Source organism: Micropterus salmoides, unplaced genomic scaffold, assembly GCF_014851395.1.
Source record: "Micropterus salmoides isolate LMB-PRFRI ecotype aquatic unplaced genomic scaffold, ASM1485139v1 Ms_hic_scaffold_20, whole genome shotgun sequence".
NCBI lineage: Eukaryota > Metazoa > Chordata > Actinopteri > Centrarchiformes > Centrarchidae > Micropterus > Micropterus salmoides.
This window is the reverse complement of record NW_024041151.1, coordinates 30,368,915-30,391,906: the sequence shown is the minus strand read 5'-3', so window position 1 is coordinate 30,391,906 and position 22,992 is coordinate 30,368,915. Positions and strand designations below refer to the sequence as shown.

Sequence of the window (22,992 nt, the reverse complement as noted above, 5' to 3'; positions counted from 1 at the left end):
TTAATTCATTATAACAAGTGTGGAGAAAAATTTAAACCCCTGTTTGGTACTGCTTTGACTCTAATTAAAGATCCTCTCCAGGGGACATATTACAGAAACTTTCAATCTTAAAATAGGAAGAGTCTACGATAGGATTTTCCCAATTTGGAATTACAGAAGCAAATCCTAACTAACTTTAGGAATCCTATTTTATCTCAGATTAGAAAATCCTAAATACTATCTAACTTCACTTATCAACTTTTATGTCTACCTTGCAACCAATGCCACTTTTCTCATCTCACTGAGCTAAACAGCTTTCAACTGTTGTTTTTTGGTAGTTTTAATGAGACATACACCAAAAAATGGAGCTAAAACAACAACTATCGCTGAACTTAAATAAATCCACATTCACATCAATGCTTAACTTTCGAGAATAAAGATATAGAGTGGGCTAGTATATCTTATATCATCCAGCGGAGCCTTGATGCCAGATAAAAAAAAGAAAATAAGTCCTCTGACAAGTTATACGAAGAAAAAGGTACCTCTTGTGTCCAAAGAGCAGAGGAAACCCAGTGGTGGCTCCTCCTGTGCTCCCTCACTGACAGTAACAGAAACCCATATTGTGGGCCCTCTTGGGAAAGTTAATAATGAAGGTCATAAAGGCTGCGACTCCTAAAGTTAGTTTTACGAAGTTAGGATGCTTGTGTAATACACTTTTCCTATCTTGGTTAGGAACGGAACATTGCATGTCTTTTTATTCACAAATTTAATTCACAAGTTCAATTACCTGTATCTACAACAATGCATCTACTCCTTCTCCCTTACTGAAAAAGACAGACCCTATGAATTAATAGAAAAATGAGCAAAGGTCCTGGGCCGGATTGCAACATTGAATGTAAACGGGCAGCTTTAATTCTAGTTTCCACATTTTGAAAACATTATATAAGTGGAATTTAAAGTCACAAGAACTTGCATTTCTTTATCTTATCTAATGTATTTCCGTATGTATATGATTGCAGGATGAGTCATCAAAATTATTGTAAAGTTTGTAGAGAAGAGAGGGAGTTTTATATAAAAAATATATTGGTGACATTCAACTAGAGATAACTAAACACAAGATAAAGGGTTAGAACATGTATTTAGCACGTGTAGAAAGAGAAAACCAGACATTATGGTATAAGCTGCCATCCAGTTTAAAGGGGGTTTGACCATCTACAGCTAGCTTAACTTCAGCCTTGGTGATTGTACACAGCAGTTCTCACAATGAAGCTGCATGTTTAACACCTGCCAACTCAACAAAACCAGCTGATGTCTGAATGCAGGCTATCAGTAAATAACATTAGCAAGCAGGCTAAAGACATGCAACATGTGAAAAGGCAACTTTGGAGTTACCATTGCTCACATTTCATCTCTAAGGGCGGAGGTTAGCGGCCTCGCCACATCTCTAGCTCCTGCGCCAAGCGAACACGTCCCAGACCAGTCTCTCCATTAAGAGCAAACTGATATACAAGGTACAAGGTAGAATTCTTTATCAATTTACAACACAAGGTTACTATATAACTTATGGTTTATTACTTTGATTTAATGACTCTGTCCTGGCTGTGGTCAATGGTTTTATCAGTTACGGTAGCATTGTACTCACCAAAGTAAATACTGAGATCTGAGAACCAAACAAACAAACAAGACAAAACTGTTTTGGTTTTACCTCCAAATAAAGTTGTAGCTAACCTAGATGAACTGTCAGTTTGTTTTGACCATGTATCGATGTCTGACTGCTTGTGTTTGTTACCTCATAACACTGTGTTTGCACAGGAGGCTCGAATGTTCTGGTGTGTGCGTTTTTAGGGTTAAATATTAAAAATTGTTTAAATCTGTCATGCATCCTATGTTTTTAAAATCAGTTAAGTTAAAAATAAGTAATTTCACATCATCTTGGGCCATTATTTTCACCATATCTCTGAACAAATAGTTGGAAAAGCTGGAGCAGATAATAAATAACCAACAGTCAAAGATCAGTCGACTGGGGAGGAACTACAACCTTTAGATCTGCATGTTTTGGGCATCAACCCCTAAAACCCTGTTAATATGACCTCAGGAATCATTATAGACATGATTGTTCATGTGGCCTTTTGTGTCTTCATTTTACAGCTTCTGACATTTATCTGTAGACATTAATATTAAAAGAAATAGGCAACATGAGAAACCTCCTCCCTTCTGAGGTGCATTTTATTTGCACATTAAAATCCAAAAAGAAACGTCTCCTCATCAGCTTATAAGGACTAGTTTGCTTCACTAATTAGCTTTACTAACCTCAGCTCCTCCAGTCACCTCAGCTCCCTCCTTCTTTTCCAAAACCACTTTTTCAGACTGAAAAATAATTGAACCAGTCTGTACAGGACAGAGCTGCAGGCTACATCAGTTTAGTCTAAGTTTGTACCTGATGTTCTCAACATTGGACAAGTAGACAGTAATAAAATACAGCTACCAGTTACTTTCTATAAATTGAGCCTCACTTTCTGCTGCTGATGGCAAGGAAAATGGGATAGGAAAATAAAACCCAAGAACAGCAAATTTCCTTTAAAGCTGCAGACATTTTTACACTGAGTATTTACAGCCTCTGCAATTCCCCTCAGCTCCACTGAATGTTTAAGCTTGCTTTAGCTCATTGCACCAGTAGACAGACACAGTTAAAGACTATTATGAGGACAACACCCCTCTGGTGGGCAGATTTCCATGTTGTTTTCATTGCAATTATACATCACACAAGAAATTAGCAAAACAGCAGGGTGAGTCTGCATGTGTGTTCTGTAACCTCTGACATGAGATGTGCAGAGACAGAAAACATCAGAGCTTACCAGCCAAGTCGGGACAAGCCCAGCAAGGTGATGGCCTTTGTGTGTTGTGAGAATGAAGTGTGAAGAAGATAGTAAACCTTACAGACAGCTTTAGAATACATTTCCTGAGAGCACTGCGGGTATAGCTTACCTTTGTTACCTTTATAGCTTATCTCTTGATTCATTCAGCTTAGTGAGAACAGCTTGCTTGTAACGTTAGACTGACGGAGAGACACGCTGGGTCAATCCCATAATGCCTCATTTCCCTCCTCGGACTCCCAAAATCCACAAATAAAGAGATGAAGAGCTCACTCCACCCTGCTTGACATTCATGGAACATGTTGAGGTTCGCCTTGCACATGGTATAATCAGCTGTTGTGCTTATTGAGATAAGAATGGTACTTTCTTACCTAGATAACCTGTAGGCCACCATCACTTCTACACCCTTTCATTGCAGGTATGAATTACTGTCATCTGAGATAATATGCGAGTTATGCATATAATCACCACAGTGTTTCCTATATAAGCATTCAGGAGCGGCGGTGCGCCTTGGGTTTTATTTTCCTATCCCATTTTCCTTGCCATCAGCAGCAGAAAGTGAGGCTCAATTTATAGAAAGTAACTGGTAGCTGTATTTTATTACTGTCTACTTGTCCAATGTTGAGAACATCAGGTACAAACTTAGACTAAACTGATGTAGCCTGCAGCTCTGTCCTGTACAGACTGGTTCAATTATTTTTCAGTCTGAAAAAGTGGTTTTGGAAAAGAAGGAGGGAGCTGAGGTGACTGGAGGAGCTGAGGTTAGTAAAGCTAATTAGTGAAGCAAACTAGTCCTTATAAGCTGATGAGGAGACGTTTCTTTTTGGATTTTAATGTGCAAATAAAATGCACCTCAGAAGGGAGGAGGTTTCTCATGTTGCCTATTTCTTTTAATATTAATGTCTACAGATAAATGTCAGAAGCTGTAAAATGAAGACACAAAAGGCCACATGAACAATCATGTCTATAATGATTCCTGAGGTCATATTAACAGGGTTTTAGGGGTTGATGCCCAAAACATGCAGATCTAAAGGTTGTAGTTCCTCCCCAGTCGACTGATCTTTGACTGTTGGTTATTTATTATCTGCTCCAGCTTTTCCAACTATTTGTTCAGAGATATGGTGAAAATAATGGCCCAAGATGATGTGAAATTACTTATTTTTAATTGGAAAACAATCTTGGGGGAGTACCCCCAAACCCCCCAACCAACACCAAAAGATTCATCTAAAGCCCACATTAAACTGGGAAAACACTACAGTTTTAAGCTATTCTAAGGTGCATGGCATGCTCATGGACACAAGAGCAATGTTGCTGAGACACGTTGTGTTGGGGTTTTATATTCTGACAAAAATTTAGCTTCACCTCCGCTGCTACAACTCCATCCTACGGGAAACACTGAAGTTTACTTGTTTTGTGAAGTGTGACTATTGCTGAAAACAATCCTACAGGAAACACTGCACCATTCACTGTTGGCTCTGATAATCCTATTGCAAGTGAAGCAAGACATTGACAATACTATATACAGAATCTATGGTCGCTTACACAAAATGCCTTTAACTTAACATTTCACTTAAAGATATATGTAGTTTTGCTAATTGCTGAAGAGTTACAGGAAGCATCTAGGTTTCCTTCAGTCAGAGGTGTAAAGAATATCAAATTATTTTTAGTTTAGTATGTAGCTTTAATTGAATGTAGGCTCAAAGATACTACATTATGTTCTCCAGAACATGCACTTCATACCACTGTTCTGGAATTTCAACCAGGACATCTTTAAGTGTTTTATTCTTTACAAAGAAGGTAATACATACAGAGTGCAACCAGTCTGTAGGGTGTAAGACCAAGAGCACTTGTGTGGCAGGCTATGTATCCTCTGTGAGGCTAAATAATTATACAGGTGCCTCAGGCAGACTGAGGAAACCTAGTGTCACAACCCAATGACCCATGACTGAACCAAGGACCCCCCCCCTACTCCAGTCAAGGGCATCAGATAAGAAATATCTAACACAGCTTTCAACTCTAGAAATGGAGAATTCCCTTTTACAACAGTAACATAGTAAACACGGTAAATTATTGAACAACGGCAAAACATATCTTTCCATCACACCACCAAAGAGACATGTCCGTGAAAAAGAATAAACAGTGAGGAGAGCAATTGTGTTAAATTTATCCATCAGCAAGTAAATGAGACAAACATGTACTTAAAAAAATAAATCTAAAAAAGAAAAGAATACACTTGTAAAAAGGAAAACCGAAAATTAATTATGTCCCTCTGTTCAGCAAAGCTGGACAGTCCAAACAAGTTAAAGATTTTACAGGCCAAACATAGAATGCCTCAATATTGCATCAAATCAAGATCCACACAACTGCTCTTACACATCCCTGAATGCAGCATTTACTCTTAAAAGGGTGACACCAGGACCAGGCTCAATGCTTGGAAAGTATCCCTCAAAACAGTATTCTTCAAAAATGTCTCCTCATTAAAACAGATACGTGAAATTAAATAGTCTGAGCTTACTGTGGCCTGAGGTACCCCAAAATTTCTACAATGCATTCTAGCTCTCCTTGGACTGAAAATTAGGTCAGGGGTGTTTAAAATCCACTCGCAAGCAGCGGATGCAGGTAGGCGAGTGTTGAGCCTTCATGACATCTTCAACAAAGGTTGGGGGGTTTTCAGGACACCCATGTCTTCACCAGCACACGCCAGATAGCCATCAAGTAGGTTTGGGGCAACTTCAAAATGAGACAACTTCAATGTCTTGAAGAAATCATCTTTCTCTGATGAAGTGTAATATGTAAGTGTAATATAAAATAATACAAACATTTAGTAATATTACCACAACAATTCAGAGTTACTTAAACAGAACCTTTTTTTTGGTTAAAAATGTAGAGATGATATATACTACTAATTCTGTTTTTAATCTCAATTACGTTATGCAATTACTGAAAAATCACACACACCTAGAACCCTCATTTGTAGGATTCCTTCTGAATGTTCAACTCTAAAGTATGAAATGAATGTGTAATAAAATGTATCTGAATCCTTTATCTGGGCTACTTAGTGTTTGACTGCTCTTAATATAGTGTGATATGCAAAACCGCAATCTGCTCAGGATCTTTGAGCATGCCCCCGAAGCGCTTGTTTACATCCACTAGGATTGCATCCACCAGGGGCTTGCAGAGCTTCATGGATGTCTTGACTCGTTGAAGTTTGAGACCATGGTGTTCAGTGTTGGTACAAGCCAGAACATGCGAATGTTAGTGTCTCGCTGCAAGATGTTGATTTCTTTGGCGAGAGGGACCACAGCAGGATTGCACCTGTGAAACAGCAAACTTTTGATTAAAACAATAGAATCTCTATTTTGCAGTAATTGATTACTTTTTTTTTGTGTGACTCCACTCCCATCAGGATAGAAATGTTTCATCATAGGAGAGTTGATCACTTTGCATTATAGATTATAGATTAGTTTAATCTGACATAGTAGAATAGCCATCCCAAGGCGACTGATGGCCATTCTACTACAGCTTGTGATGCCATACCAATGTTACCACCTTTGCTGATGGTAAAAGAATAAAAAATTCTCTAAGAGCAGCTTTAAAGAAAATGGCATCATTGCGTTTTTTTATAAAAAAATATATATATTACTTACCTGTGGATCAATGCTACACAGAGGTTCCTGATAGCACCCTCGCTCTTGTGTTCATGTTCTCCATGATCCTCTCCACTGAAAGAAAGAACTAGTTCCACAGTGTGGCGTTTGGAGGAATGAACTGCACACTGCATTTCTCTTCCACCTTCTCTGCGGCTGTGGTGAACCAGCCACTCCTGTTCCACGGGGTCCAATATTTGCTGAAGGATGATCTTGACAACTTTTGTATGTTTCATCTGAGGGAGGAGATTCGATATCCCCAGTGGAAAACAAGTTCAAAAGATGGCAAGCACAATGCTAATGCTTGAACAACTGAAATTCAAGATCATCCTTATGTATATATAATAATAATAACTCTCCGGGTGCTCTGGCTTCCTCCCAACATCCAAAGACATGTGGCCTAGGTTGATTGGTGACCCTAAATTGTCCTTAGGTGTGAATGTGAGTGTGAGTGGTTGTTTGTCTATGCGATGGACAGGTACACCTTGATTGGTTCCAGCCCCCCGCGACCCTGTACGCAGGATAAGCGGTTGACGATGGATGGATGGATGGATTTATATAGCACGTTTCTTAACAATGTCACAAAGTGAGTAAGTAAAGAGAATAATAAGAAAATCGGAAAATAAAAACAGTAAAAACAATAATAACATATATCAAACATTTACAAATGCTTTCACAAAGAGAAAAGTTTTAAGAAGAGATAATAAAAGAGGCAGACTCGGTGTGTCTAAGTTCAGTAGGCAGAGAGTTGTACGGCGTGCTGCAGGTTAGCATGTGATATTCAAGCTCCTCACTTTTCCTCCTCCTCATCAGACAGCTTTTTAAGGGATCTTGAGTTAGCATGTTGTGCACTGCAGTGTCCAGAATGTCTAACGTGTGCGATCCTTTAACTGAGAGCTGGTGCTGCAGAACATCGTGTAGATCTCCTGGGTCAATCCAGTGTGTTGTCACACCTATGAAGCTGCGTCTTCTTAAACTGCAGCCATCAGTAGCTGTACCGATGTATTTCACCCCTCTCATGGCTTTCGTTGCTCTTTTCTTAAATTTTCCTGCAGCCTTCTCCATTTTGACGCAGAATCTCACTCTTGGTATTATTGGATCACAGTGCTGCATTTAACATGAAAAACTGGGTGGGACAGTTTGGGCACAGTACTAAACCGGTTTGAATCCTACTTAAATAACAGGTACAACTACTTTCCCTAAAGCTCCATTCAAGGCTTCAGTCTGTAATGTTAAAATCCACAAAAATCTTGCTGTAGTCATGGATTCAAACTACAGCCACATTAAGAGAGTTAGAAAGTCTGCTTACTGTCACCTGGAGAATATATCAAGGATTAAAGGCCTTATGTCTCAGCAGGACCTGTAGAAACGTGTTCATGCATTTATTTTGGTGCCTTTACAGGGCTTCCTAAAAAAATGGATCAGACAGCTGCAGCTGATTCATAACGCTGCTGCTCGAGTCCTCACTAAGACCAAAAATGGGAATCAAATCACTCCTGAGGTCTTTACACTGGCTTCCTGTCTGTCAGAACTGATTTCAAAATAGTGCAGTTGCTTTATAGAGCACTGAACAGTTTAGGGCCAAAATACACTTATGCTGCGTTATAAACCATCCAGACCTCTCAGGTCCTCATGGGGCAGGTCTGCTTTCTGTTCCCAGAGTCAAAACTAAACCTGGAGAAGCAGAAAACAGCAGATTTGCTCAAACTCTAAGCTCTTTTAAATCAAGGCTGAGGGCCTTTAATTAAATGAAATTTAAGGCTTTTGATTAATAGATCACACCACTGAACCTTCTACTCTCCTCTTTAATCTTGTTCTTATTTTCTGTTTAACTCGTTCTAATTTATTTAAATGTATTTTATACTGCCCTATGTTGCTTTATGTTTTGACTTTGACTTGCCTAGTTTTTGAAATGTGCTATACAAATAAACTTGCCTTGCCTAAACTGTCTGCTTTGTGTGTGTGTGCGCAGGGAGGAAGTGCAGCAGAACTGTGTTCGCTGGAGGAAGAAGTTCTCTTTCGTGTGTAAAATGAGTGCTAATTCAATCACTGGAGTATTAGACCCCTGTATCTGCAGGGTCTCTATACGCAAGGTAAAACCACAATTCCCAGCAGCCACCTCTCCTTGCTTCTCTGGGTTATGATGCTTGATGAGAGTAATGTAAAGTATACCTGGTTTGTCCCACGGCACCTGTCCCAGGGTTGGAACGGCAGGTTCCATTTTGGTTCCATATGATGTGATGATGGTGAGAGAGATGGTGTTAGCAGCCTGACCGGCAGCAGTGTGTGATCCTTCACTGTTTTGCTTTATCTTTGCAGGAGCTCAAAGGAGGAAAGACCTTCTCAAAGGTAAGTTTGTTTTCTGATGATGATGTGATTAGCAACCAGTAAAATACATCAAAGACAAGAAAAATCCTCTTTAATGCAGCTCAGCCCAGTTTAGCTAACCAGTTTCACCTTTGAACTCATAACATTGAGAGTGCCCTGCTTGCTTTATAAAACAGACTTTTACAATAAAACAGGATTATGGATGGGCCACACCCCATATACTCACAGGATCACATCAGAAACAAAAAACACAGCCAAATCTTAAAGCTACACAGATAGAATTACAGGAACTACAGATAACTTCGAGAAAACATGACAAATTAGAGTTCTTCATTTAGGCCAAAAGGCTCCACTGAGTTAAGAGTGTGAATGTCAGACAGCGTGGAGAGGACTCAGAAGCAGACAACACAGAAGTCTCTTCAGAGAGTTTTAATGACAAAAAGTCAAGATTTAAAAAAAGTCAACAATGGACAAGGCAGAAGCAGAAACAGTGGGCAGACTGATCAGAAAATCCAAAAGGTCAGGCAGTAAGGCAGAGGTACAGGGTGCTAACCACAATGCCTCTGGATGCAGTTGGATAGACCGATAACCAATCAGAGCAAAAATATGGGTGGAGGAGCGCTGAGTGGGGCTTGGCTTGGTTTTTCTAATTTGATTTTCAGTTATGAATTTGGCTTACAACAATTATGAAAACAATTGATAAAACAATTATTGTGCTGCATTCTGTTTTGCAATGATGCTCAGTGTTTTATAAATCCTTTAGAGCGGTGACTCTCGCCCCTGAAGCCTAGCAATCTTTTCCTCTACTCATAGCTTAAAAATGACATTATTTATACTGATTAATAGTTTTCCTGCTCATCGTTTTAAGGATCTGTGTCTCCTAATAGAACACGGTTGATTTTCAGCATTATGTAACATAACGAGTTGTAATGAACCTGTCACCTGCTAACCCCCCAAGGCTTGGCAAGGGGCAGGTAGGTTAGAACTGAAGAGATCTGATTTCCAAAGTAGCTTGTGTCTATGCAGGAAAATTGAAAACTCCGGCGTGACACGAGAATCTTAAAGAAGAGAAAAACACTATGAAGTTACTAGTAAGACGAGCAAGCGACAAAACTAGAAACACTAGAACCTATTGGCTTACTTGGCCTGAATACACGGCCGTGGTTTGGTACTGAATAATCTGGCACCAATCACTGGATGCCTGGTGTCTTATATACACTGGGTGGTGAGGAGATAGGAAACCGATGTGCAGCTCCATCAGATGTCCTGATCACCACCACGCCCCAAAACACACCCACGCTGACAGACAAGAGGGGAGAGGAAACAAATACTCTGCAGAGCCACAGCACAGGTTGTGACAAGTGACTAGAGGATGATTGTGATGAATGGATGATGTTTCCTAAGTCAATGAATAATCATGTTAAATAATAGTGATGTCAATATTGTCTAAAATAATTGTGTTTATTGTTTTTGTCATAATTGAGAAGCCTTGGCACTGAGTGACACAGTGCTGTTCCTGCTTGAAAACAGAAAAAAGATGGCAGCCTGCCCACAAACTCACTTTCTCAAATTATACAGCTAATCTGTTCACTGAAAATGAAAATTTAGAAAATTCATGAGCCTGGTATGATGACTACTAGCAGGATAATGTTTTTGAGCCTGCCTGCCAGGGGAGAAGACTCAGTGGAGAAAGTGATCTCCAGAGAAAGCCCTAGTTTTTTTTTAACTCACAAGAATCTGTATGTAGGGTCCTCTGTTTGGCGGAAGAGATATTAATTTCAACAGCTTTACACTGGAACTCTGTGACACTACTGCAGTTTCTGCACAGTCTCAAAATTTTTCCAGTTGAAATATTGTTGTTGAGCTATTTTGGATGATTACTCTCAGCTTTTAGAAGTACGATAAGAGAGAATATTCCTTCCCTGTAGGGGAAATTAATAATGTACAATCTGATACATTCAGAATAGAGTCAAGAATAGTCTGTCAGTTTGGTGCTGTAGTGTTGTGGACTGATGGCACCAAACCAATGAGAACCAATGAGCCACCAAAACGCTTTGAGGCTCAGGGCTGGATGAGTCTGTGGCTGAAGGAGCTACTGAGCTGCCTCAGCTCAGCATAGAGAGGATGAGAGGGGTTTGTCCATGATGGTTTTCAGCTTCCCTCTCATCCTCCTCTCAGTCACTGTCTGAACACTGTTCAGTTCCATCCCCACCACTGAGCTGGCCTGCCTCACCAGCTTGCTCAGTTTCACAAGTCCCGATGCCACCTCCCCAGCACACCACAGCGAAGAAGATGACACTGGCCACTACAGACTGGTAGAACACCTGTAGCAGCCTGGTGCACACGTTGAGCCTCCTCAGGAAGAACAGCCTGCTCTGTCTTTTCCTGTAGAGGTCCTCGTGTTGTCTGGCCAGTCCAGTTTGTTGTTTAGTTGCACGCCGAGACTTGTAGGTGTCCACCATCTCTACCCCCTCCCTCCTTATTACGACGGGTGTGGGGCCTCTTCCACCCCCGGAAGTCCATAACCACCTCCTTGGTTTTTCCTGTGTTGAGCTGGAGGTGGTTGCTGTCGCACCAATGAAGCTCTAAATCTGGTCTCTGTACTCTGTACAGCCGACGAGGGAGGAGTCATCTGAGTACTACTGGAGGTGGCTCGTTCCCGAGTTGAAGCAACAGTCAGAAGTGTTACTAAACTAAACATTTTATCAGATTCTTCTTTACTTCTTTTCACAAACACATCTCAGTGTGCTCCAGGCTCTGTTTTGACAGACTGTTACAGTGTTTGTGATGGTAAAAGCTGTTTTTAATACCAACCATGTCAACATCACAAGATAAGCAAGATAAATTTACAGGGGTCACAACAGGAAGTAGAAAAAACACTGCTGTCACCACCACAGTGGGAAAGTTCATTCTTGACCTTGGAAACTTTAGTTTGACAAAGAAAATCTTAACTCAATGTCCACAGAGTATTTTGACAGAACAAAAAAGATCTTAATGAAAAGGATGTTAAAACATCTCATAGGAAGAAGAACTGTTGCTGCTGACTCAGATCTGTGAAGGGAACAAAATAAAAAGAAGTGGACCAGACTTGACCTAGACTTCATTCTAAATCAGTATATAACTTTCCACTTTGCACCTTCAGTGGTTTCTCTTTCAGTCTGTCTGTCTGTCTCCAGCTAGGTTTTGCTGATCTCAACATTGCAGAGTTCGCTGGTTCGGGCTCAACAGTTCGCTGCTGCATCCTGGAGGGTTATGACACCAAAAACACTCGACAGGACAACTCAATCCTCAAGGCAGGACAAATACAAATACACACACACACACACACACACACACACACACACACACACACACACACACACACATACACACAGATCAGCACTGAGGTTTAGTAACGTGTTTTTTTTTTTTATAGGTAACAATTGGGATGACTCTTCTGTCTGGGGATCCCTGCTTTAAAACGTGAGTTCCTCTGTGTCAGGGGTATTCAGTGTCTTACACCCCTAAGACAAAATTGAAACTGCACCCGTCCAACTTAGGTGTCATTATTGATGACCAGCTGTCCTTTTCAGACCATGTTGCTGCTGTCTCTTTGCTCTATACAACATAAGAAAAATAAGGCTCTACCTTGCTCAGCTTTTGGTACAGTCCAAACGGACTCATGTCACTCTTTTACTACTGGGTCTGCACCCATCGACCTAAACTCCATCCCTGCCATCCCTACACACAAAGCATTCTCAGTCCCTGTTCTCATCTGTTACACCACAATGGTGGAACGAGCTACCACAGGCCATCAGAGCAGGGGCGTCCCTCTCTAACTTCAAGAAGCTCTTGAAAACTCACCTCTTCCGAGAACACTTTCTCTTATAACACCTCTAACTCCTAACCTCTAACATGCACTTCCTGTGCTCTTCTTCTTCTATCCCCTACAATTATCTTGTATTGATTTCCCTTTTTTTTTAACTACTACTTCTTTTCCATTGATGCCATATGTACGGAAGCCCTAAATGGCCATCGATTCAGATATTTTTTTTACTCTGTTTTCCCGTGATAACGGGATAATTATCTCATGATCTCAAGATAATGACTGTTGTTTTCTCGTGATCTCGAGATAACAAACCATAGCTGAATACAGGAGTCGCAGGTTTTCTTACAATAATTTCGTGGCAGTTTGCTGAGTCAGTTGTTAGCTCATTTGGTAGACAACAGGACTTGCATCCCAAGGGTTGCAGATTCAACCTTTGCTCTCTGCAAGTTTTTTCTTCTTCTTTTATGTGTTTTTTCTTCTTCTCTTCAACAAAGTTGTTATGAAGAGATTCAGGGGAATCCAATCACACATTTCTCGACGGCTATTTCAAAGGTTCTGAAATAGCCGTCAGGAAATGTGTAGTTAAATGGATTCCCCTGAATGAGAAGCGGATGAATTTCCTCTGCTTGGTAGGTTGATGAATGTGGACCAATCGCCACCTTCAATCATACCTTTACAACTGAGCTAATCAGTGACACTAAAACCATCTTGAAATTACCATTAAGATACGTCCTTGCCAATGTGTTAAACTACTGTTTTGTTATCTCAAGATCACGGGAAAATCATCCCGAGATCACGAGATAATCGATGGCCGCTTAGGGCTTCCGTACATACGTGCTATTAGCTCTTATTAGTATTTATTGCTGCTCTTACTAGTATCTATTGTCACTTGTAGATATCATGCTGTATTGATACTTAGTTGATGCTTGTATTTTGTTCCTCAAATGTAAGTCGTTGTAGATAAAAGCGTTTGCCAAATGATTAAATGGAAATATAAAATCCCCTGTCTACCTCGTCAGGCGTTTTCAACACAGGGCTAATATCTGTATATGAATAGAGGAAAGTGTCCAGGAACACAACAAGCATGTGTGTAGGACTTTTTGAGCCTTAGTAAAGTAAAAATAAAAATTGATAGTCCACCCCAAAAAAGTTAATATCAATGGATTATGTTTATGGTGATTATGGTCTTACTTTGATTTGGAGGATAATCATGCTGTAAGTTTTTAAACTAGAGACAAGAAGTATAATATAAATTGTACCAGTTGGTTACCAAGGGTTTTAAGTACCTTAACTGCCCCCCCCCCCCCCACTCCCTTTCAACACTTCCGTTTTCCCCTAGGGAAACACCGCACAGTTTGACAACCTCAGCTCTTTGTTTTCTCTCTTCTTTTTTTGTTTTTCTCAGACTGAACCACGCATAAAAACAGGTGAATGTGACTGTGGTGACTTTTTGTAAATAAAGATTTGTGCCTGTTTTCACCATCAGGCCTGCCAGCACGGCCAAATCTGTATCCACTGGGGATGAGGACCCCACTCTGCAGCTGGACTGTAAGGGTGAGAGTACTGATTCCACAGTTCAGCCAATAGGAGGCATGGTGGAGGGTCCTCGTGCCTTCAAACCCAGACAGTCGTCAGTACGTAGCTCAGGTAACTATTCAGAATTACTGTTCCCTAGGAGATGATCTAAAAATGCCAGCAGTTTGTTGTTTGTTGTACGTCGTTCCCCCATCTCTCTTTCCTCTCATTTCCTGTTATCGCTACTGTCTGTCATAAAATAAAGTGACACTTGACCAGACAGTCTCTCTGATTTATATCCTGCTGTCAGGTGTCAGTGTCTGTTTGCTGTGTGTGTTCTGCAGGGCTGCCTGAGGAGGGAGAGAGTGTGTTCAGCCCAGATGAGGTCTTTCACACTGGTCATTTTCGCAGCTCCAGCATTGCCAGCCAGCAAAGCAAGATATCAGGTCAGAGAGCTTTCCTTCCTCGTGCTACAACCATGGTCAGTAGTTTTTACTTCCTCATGCTAAGACTAGGGTGATGCTCTGATTAAAGGACTTCTGTAACCTGAAAGTGTTACCAACAACTTTATTTTATTGTGCAGCCCTCCTTAAACTAGGGGTATGCAAAAATAAAAAAAAATACTGAAATCAGCAGTGGCGGTATTACTGACATCAAAAGGTATGAATAAACCATTTCATCTGTCACTATATTAGCCCCGAGTTGTGACGTAGCTGTTGTTGTAATGACTTTGATTCTGTCACCAGTGGAGCAGTGTTTGAACCGGAGTGTGTTTCTGTGCTGGTACCTTGGCTGGTTCAGATCTGTTGTGGACTTTTGTGGGGTGGTTATTTTGTGGTCTTTAACAGAAACCGATTTTCAACATAGTTTGCAGATTGACGTCTTTGGAGCAACATCCATCTTTTCGCAGCCAAACCGCCTCCATGTCAGTGAGGCTGATCCACGTCCAGCAATTCAGTCTAATGATGTAGACTGTGAGGCTGGTGGTGTCTCCTGGCTTCGTTTGTTCACTCATTTTCAACTTCAGTCATGAATTTCTCTGCAGCTATTACTTGTTTAAGTTTAGCACACATGTACCGCATGCACGACACAGTGACTGCGCGGACAAGGTGCTTTTGATGTAAAGTGAGTGAAGTAGCCTACTCGATAACGTCTGATCACACAATGTAAGATAGACAAAACTAAAAAAAGCTCATTTTTGTACATTATAAAATAAGTTAATTTTGAAGGTATTCAGTATACTTTACTCATCACTCTTTTCTCCTCTCCTTTCATTCTTTCCCTCTTCACTCTTGTCCATCCTAATCTCCTGTCCTCTCCTCTCCTCTCCTATCCAGGCTACAGCACAGCTCACTCGCGCTGCTCCAGCCTGACGGACCTCAGTCACCATAGGAATGCCTCCTCCAGCAGCAGCGTCTCCTGTGGGATTGGTCAACCCTCACAGCCCCCTCCCTCCACCCCCACCCAGCCACATGGACAAGCAACTCCCACCAAACCAGAGAGACCTCCTCCACCCTCTGCAGCAGCCCTCATGACCAACAGATCCTCCAGGTAGACACACACACACACACACACACACACACACACACACACACACACCTGTGCTTAGAACACTCCTGTTCCTGCATGTTTTCCATTGACTCATAGCTGAGAAAGTCAAGGATTGCAATGAGCTGATCTCACTGTGAGACAAGTCTGGACTCACTGTTAAACGTCTGGGGCCAAACTTACATGCCAGAAATTCTTCCCATTCTTAGAGGAGGAGAGTGTGTGACGTGCTCTGTTGGTCGCATGGAAGGACCTCAGACTGAATGTAAACCGGTACAAGAACAGGAGTAGAACAATTTCATACCCTCACCACTTCATCTGCTGTTGTCATGGAGCAACTACTATCAAAATAATAGAGTGTCAGTGTATGTCAACACCTGGACTTATGAAGCTTTTATGCTCATTCCTATTTACAGTCAAATTAACATTTAAGAATAAGTTTTAGTTGTTTAAAGCAGAACTCGGATTTTATTTTCGTACTTTTGGCTGTTAGTTCTATCAGTTAAGAGATGCAAATTTCAATCAGTTTCTGTAATCGATTATTGGACGTGTGAAAGATCAATAGTCAATGATTGAAAAATTACTTATTGTTCGTTTTTCAGTAAAAGCTTTTTTTCAGTAAAAAGCTTTTAAACTGCTGGGTTTGTCGTGGCAAAACCCAAGTATGCAGAGGCATGGATTGCCATTTTCCTGAGAGGATAAGGCTTACTGAATTTTCATCTAGTGCGTCCATCAGGTTGACATTTGTGGTTCAATACCAAATATCTTAAACTATTGGATGGATTGCCATGAAATTTGCTACAGATAACCACAGCACCCTGAGGATTAGTTCTAATGACTTTAGTCATCCCCTGATTTTTCACTAGCGCCGTCAATGTTGACATTAAAAAACAAAACTCAACGATATCAAGTTAGATATCTCAATAGTCAGCCATCGGCGACGGATAATTGCATCATAACCCTGCGATGTACACAACAAGTTTCTGGTTAAAACAAGGGCTGTCACTGGGAGTCCCTCGCAGAGATCCTTACCATGATGTTGTCAGACACCTGGTTTAAAAAAGAAGCACTTTTTGTGGACGGCATTTTGATTTGATTAATTACCCCGAAGGAATTCGTTGCTGTCACTGCCAGCTGAAACAACTACTGCACAGATTTCAAAACTTTTTATACCTACTAGTCATTACGAATACGAAACAAGTGAAAATTTGGCCCAGGTTTAAAAATACCAACATTACCCTTTAAAATACATGATCGACTTTGTTCACTGAAGCTGTTCCAGCTGCTGAAAACACCTGCTCAGGTGGGACAGATGTACTGAGCAAATAATCCAGTGCCAATTTTGCCAGTCCAGGAAGTCCTTATCTATTTAACTTCCACGACTACAATTGGATTTACACCCAAAGAAGAGGGAACGGAGTTAAGAGTTTTGTTTTGATTTTGTGTGAAAGTGCTGCTATTCCACAATGTTAGCAAATGTACACCTCACTAGAAAAGAAGTCCAAAGGGGCAAGAAACACAAGAATACAGACAGGTTTGAGTCATGTTACACTTCTCAACATACAATATGAGCAAGCGCCTACTAAAAGTCTGAATCAAAGTTAAAGGGAGAGTAAGAGTTGGGCAATTTACACTGGAATTGTAATAAGTTACTTTTTACTTATTACTCCTTTAGAAAATAATAATATTACTTATTACTGGGTATTAAAAGAAACTAATGATGATTCATATATATATATATATATAAAATCAGGCTGTGATACACACAGTACCAAGTAGTTAGAAGGATACAGTCATTGTTGGTTTTGTTCTTTCCATGGGATTTCTTGACAATAAGACAAATATAAAATGTCACCAAACGTATCCTTTGATATGATGATTTGCTGGATGAAGCAGAGCCTTTATGCACCTTTACTTCTTGCAGAGTGTTGCTGTGTTTGATATATGAATCTTCTCTCTGGTGTTTGTCTTGCCCATCAACAGGAGAAAGAAGGGCACCATGGAGAGGCAGCACAGCTGTGTGGATGACACCCGCATAGATGCAGATGACATTGTGGAGAAAATTGTCCAGAGTCAGAACTTTTCTGACAGCAGCAACAATGAAGGCAGGGCAGAGTTTCAGCTTTGGGATTTAGTTTTAGCACACTTGTTATCCCAGTAGTAACAGGATTCCTTCTTTTCCTTCAGACAGCAACTTGAGACTGTTTGTCAGCAAAGATGGGACCACTGCCCTCAGTGGGACACAGCTAGCCAACAGGTACGCTGTTAAACACGAGGTATACTCATTCACTGTATCCTTTTACCAACCATGTGTTTCTGTGTTCTGACAGAGGAGCGTCTGGGATTTTTGAGCCAGTGGTCATCGAGACTCACTGAGAGATGCATCAACACGTCTCCACCTTCATCAACTGGGTCATGTTTCTGGGACAGGGTCCCAGTGGGACCCCTGTGTGGCTCAGGAAGTAAAGCGGGTTGCCCGCTAATCGGAAGATCGATTCCCTGGCTCCCCCAACCTGCATGTCGGCAAGATACTGAACCCCAAATAGCTCCTGATGGCGTTGACGTGTGTGAATGTTAATTTCTGTTCTGATGAGCAGTTGGCACCTTACCCTGCCATCAGTGAATGAATGTGTGTGAATGATTGAATGGGACGCAGTGTAAAACGATTGGTCAGAAGACTAAAAAGGCACTATACAAGTACAGACCATTTACCAGTGTGTATGTGTATATATGTACAGATTTGCCTTGAAATAAGACTAATATGATATAGATATTTATCCTTTCTAGTTTATTTAATTAGGTGTGTAACACACAATTACCATATTTTCTTAAATAGTGGACGGGCCTCTTGTTCCCTCTCGCTCGCTTGTTCCTCCCTGCCTGAACCCTTGAGAGTCTTTGCCATCCCCAGAGTCCTGGTCAGAACCATTGTAAATCACCTCGGTACTGTATTCCCTGACGTCATACTGACCTCCGCTGGTCTTGGAGGCTGTGTTCTGTCCCGGTCTGGCCATGATCACCGGGAGGCTGCTGAACTCGGTTCGGTTGCCTGCTTGCCCAGTTTTGGTGCCCATTCTGGACTCAATAGGACCACTAAGGTGGTAGTAGTCTCAATTCTTACACATTGTACTTTTAATGTTATTTTAATTCATGTGCGTAGATTTTAGTTTGAGAGAACTACTATTGTATTAAGTGACTTAATTTCCTCCTGAGACTTCTGTCAAAAGTAGAAACTCAGAGACAGACACGATCCTTTCAAAGCAGCCATTTGGTTTTAACCCCCCTTTTTCTGGGCTTTAGGTGCCGGGTTCTATTTAAGAAGAATCTTTTCCTTTTCATTGGGTGTGTGTCAGAGCCGTTTCTGGTTCAGCAGGTTCATGAAGTAATTCATCTTCTACATTTGCAGAATGATTTGTAAAAAGTAGTCAGTATCTTTGCTCACTGTCCTCACTGACTTGAAGTGGTATTACTACACTTCCAGTAGACCCCTTAAACAGACTTGTCAAGCGCAATAGATCTTTTTCACAGAAGACATTTTGACAGTTGACAGTAGGAACATCACAGGTGTAAATAATAAAATTAATGATGGCTAAATTCCATGTAGCTGCTTCAGTTGCAGGGTCCTTGTGTTCATGCTGGACCACTGTCACACTGTTATGACTTGAATATAACAGAGCCATCATTGATGTTATCAGTAGCACCTGTGTGTTTCCTACTATGACTAGTCAAAATGCCCGCTGGGAAAACACTCTAAAATCAGACCTCCCTATGGTTAATGTTATTAGCTGCAGCTATTCTTTCCATGAAACAATACACATTGCATATAACGTATACAATACTTAATTTCAAAATTAACTGGAAGCATCTTTACAACTACTGGTGTAGAGTGTATTACTTTAAAAGGAGATACATTGCTAGTGTGACAGTTTCCTGCATTGCCTTAGAACTGAGGCAGGTCACTGACTCAGCAGTGTCCTAAGTTTCAATAAATCCCTGACTTCGTCTGTAACCCGATTCACTGTACAGGGATTCACTATGTCCATTACTGAAAAGGGACCAGTCTGAAACGCACCAAGTGAAACTTTGACCAGTGCTAACTGCACAGATTACTTGAACGACTACTGCATTGTGGGAATTGTAGTGCAACACTGAAATAATGGTTCATTCAGGATGGCCTTCTCAACTCGTTTACTACCAGGAGGTATTACCAACTAACAAAATACAGGACAGCACATACCAGCGGTAAAATCAGACCATGAAACCCAGTGTTTCACTAGAACACATGGAACAGGAATATTAGTATATTCTTATAACTTATATTTCTCATCACAAGGCATAAACACGTGTAATCATTATCATCATTTTCAGGCTGCTAACGGGAACAAACAGAAGGGTTTACCGTATGTCTGTGTCCATCAGTTACATCCCACAGAGGCTTTTCACTGGTCCAGTTCATGTGATGGATGTACCACTGACTGATGACCACACAAGTCAAAAATGATTTTATCTTGGGATCATTTTCTGACTTTACGAGTTGACAAGGACTCACTGAATGCAGCACGTGAGCTATCAAAGGCTCTTACAGAGGCAGACGTCCTCCAGACAGACTGAGTCAAAATCAGCCTGGTCCTGGAATTGAAGCTTTTATCCTTTTAATATATTTTGATGTTATTTGCTCACTGAGTATACATACTTATCCTACTATTTTGCACATGTGTACTCTCTGAGGAGGATTGTTTGAAACCACTAAAAAGACACGGAGGTGGTACGGTTGTCTAAAATGACGTATAACATGTTCTGTTTTTAGATTTCTTTATTTCTTTTAATTTCGATGCTATTGTTATTGGACAAAATGTATTTTAGTGAATCTGTCATAGCCTGTGTTCATATGGCTGGCCATATGTAACCTCCCAATCTCTGCACTTGCGATACTTATGCTCTGGTAAACTAACTTGATTTTAGCAGCACAACAAGCTGTAAACACAACATTGACACACATTATGAGGGTGTTACGGCTAACATGTTAACACTTTTACAGCAAACAGCCTATTTACGCACCCAGCAGACAGAAAGCAACATTAGCATTTGTTGTGTTTATGTTCACCTGATGAATTAAAGTCCAATATTCACTCTCCTTTTTACTCTGGTTTGGTCTCCTCCAAATCCTGAGAAAAATTAAGCAGCTAAATTCTCCTCTATGTTCACCTGCTAGTTGTTACAGTGGGATTATCAGAGCAGATTTAGCTGAAAACTTCAGGTGCTGGAAATGGGGTTGAGGAGAGCATGGCCTGTGGACCGGAAAACCAAAACAAAGAGCTAGAAGAAGCTAAAAAGCTCTGTAGAGTTGTATGTCTGTAGGTTTGTCACTACAAGTGACCAATTTAACATTACTCAAAGTCGTTTGATCCGATGTTAATATTTAAAAGCCATAAGTGCAGCTTTAAGGTACAATATTTCAATTTCATTGATTGTATTTTACTGTTGATTCACTTGAGAATCACAGCTTGCGATATTTTAAGTCAATAAGTCAACTTAATTTAGCCAACTATCACTGAGAGAGGTTCAGATTAATGGACCCAAGAAGAATACTGGGTTCTTATTTGCTGCTGCCCTGCCTACATTCTGGAATCACACAGCACACTATTTACCAAAAGAGACTAACTCGAGGCAGAACTCATTGCACTTTGTACTTTTAGGCGGATTTTATTTTGTGAGGGTGTCACATTACACTACAGGACTGTTACTCATAGTAGATTACCAAGAAATTCTTATATTCAATATCATTGTCAATTTGTGTCCCTGTCACTTTGTGTATAGAGCTAACAGTGATACTGTAGGCCTGGTGCTGTAGTGAGGTCAGCTCCACAGCTGCAGCAGTATAAAGCCCCTGGTGTACCACGACTGACAATATACAATAGACCTCACCCTCAAGGACTCACTTGTGCTTGTGTTTCTGTAGTATGTGTATGGTACTGTGTATGTGAATGTACCACAATATGCATGCAGGCCATGCATGTTTGACTGAAAATGTTCCTTTTTTTTTCTCTGTGTGAGGTCCATCAAATCCTGGTTAAAACTGGTTAAATACTGCATACATACTGGGATCAATTGTAGGCAAACAGAGGGGATACTGGGGATAACTGCCGTTTAATGGTTCACATGGAGTTCCACTTCACACCAGAGTCTTGATTGCCATCCATACTTCAGCACAAAATCAGGAATGTATATATGCCTATAAAAATATTTCCCAATCCCCCATGGTCAGTTCTTTAAACAAATGTGATATTCTCTGTCTTTTTCAGTAGCAGTCAATATTTATCATTTCGTGGTTATAAAAATAGTTACATCTACAGTATCTATGTACATGTCCTATGTCCCTGTAAATATAGAATGTGAGGAGTTCCACTCAGACAACCATGGTTGCACATGTAACCCTCCAATATATTTTCTTTTTACTTTCAGACCAGCAGGCTGGTTTACAGATTTGCACGGAATTATACATAAAGCTAATATTGTATTGTGAGATGGGACTGAAGGGATCTTATTATTATTTACAGTGAATGGTGTGGGAATATACTTTCAGTAAAGGGAAAACTTGTGTTGGTGAATTGGTGTAATCTGCTACTGTGATTTGTTTTAGAAATACTTATTCTTTCCTTTGTACTTTTGGACCATGTGTAACCTGTGAAATTATTAATCACATTTATAAATTAATGCTCTTTTTGAAAGTTGAAAGTTTTCTTTCTTTTGATTCCTGATACTGACTTTATTTGCATAGGAAGGTGATTATGGTGAAGAGAATCTAAAAAATATTTTAACTTTTGTAATTTACTAAATTCCAGCTCAGCTTGGCCTTACTTTACTTTTAAAATTCCAAATACAAATATTTTCTTGTATTAAAATGCTGGGAAATACATGTAAAGATCACATGAAGAGTTTAGATGGTCTGTCTGATTAATAAGTGTATGTAAACAATTGCAGTGTGGAGGAGCAGTGAATTATGTGAAAAATGTGCATACCAAATAAAGGGTAAAGCCTGGAATCTAAATCATTCTGTATTTGGTGTTTATTTATTTGAAATATTAAATATAATGATATAAACAATTATAACACTAGATGTTGGATTTGTTAGAGATTACATGACCCCTTATACATATTTGATGTAACTATTCTACCACTGTGCGCCACATACAGTATAAGAGCATTTAATCTAGTTTGACAAAAAAAAAAAAACTTTACTTAAGGTCGACTTACTAGCTTTTTCTGGAGTTGCAGATGGTAAAACTGCAAAAAT

At 40.3% G+C, this 22,992-nt stretch overlaps 1 protein-coding gene across 2 annotated transcripts in view; it reads left to right on the top strand.

Moving 5' to 3' along the window:
* Window positions 1-22,746, top strand: part of fam102ab (family with sequence similarity 102 member Ab) — a 30,644-nt gene extending 7,898 nt beyond the window's left edge. For both annotated transcript variants that reach the window (XM_038733288.1, XM_038733287.1), the window contains exons 3-12: window positions 8,472-8,592; window positions 8,819-8,848; window positions 12,004-12,120; window positions 12,243-12,289; window positions 14,122-14,282; window positions 14,495-14,596; window positions 15,488-15,701; window positions 17,682-17,803; window positions 17,886-17,955; window positions 18,029-22,746. In XM_038733288.1, coding sequence (XP_038589216.1) covers window positions 8,472-8,592; window positions 8,819-8,848; window positions 12,004-12,120; window positions 12,243-12,289; window positions 14,122-14,282; window positions 14,495-14,596; window positions 15,488-15,701; window positions 17,682-17,803; window positions 17,886-17,955; window positions 18,029-18,074 — 1,030 coding nt within the window. In that variant the 3' untranslated portion in view covers window positions 18,075-22,746. The remainder of the gene's footprint in view (window positions 1-8,471; window positions 8,593-8,818; window positions 8,849-12,003; window positions 12,121-12,242; window positions 12,290-14,121; window positions 14,283-14,494; window positions 14,597-15,487; window positions 15,702-17,681; window positions 17,804-17,885; window positions 17,956-18,028) is intronic.
* Window positions 22,747-22,992: the final 246 nt, after the last annotated feature.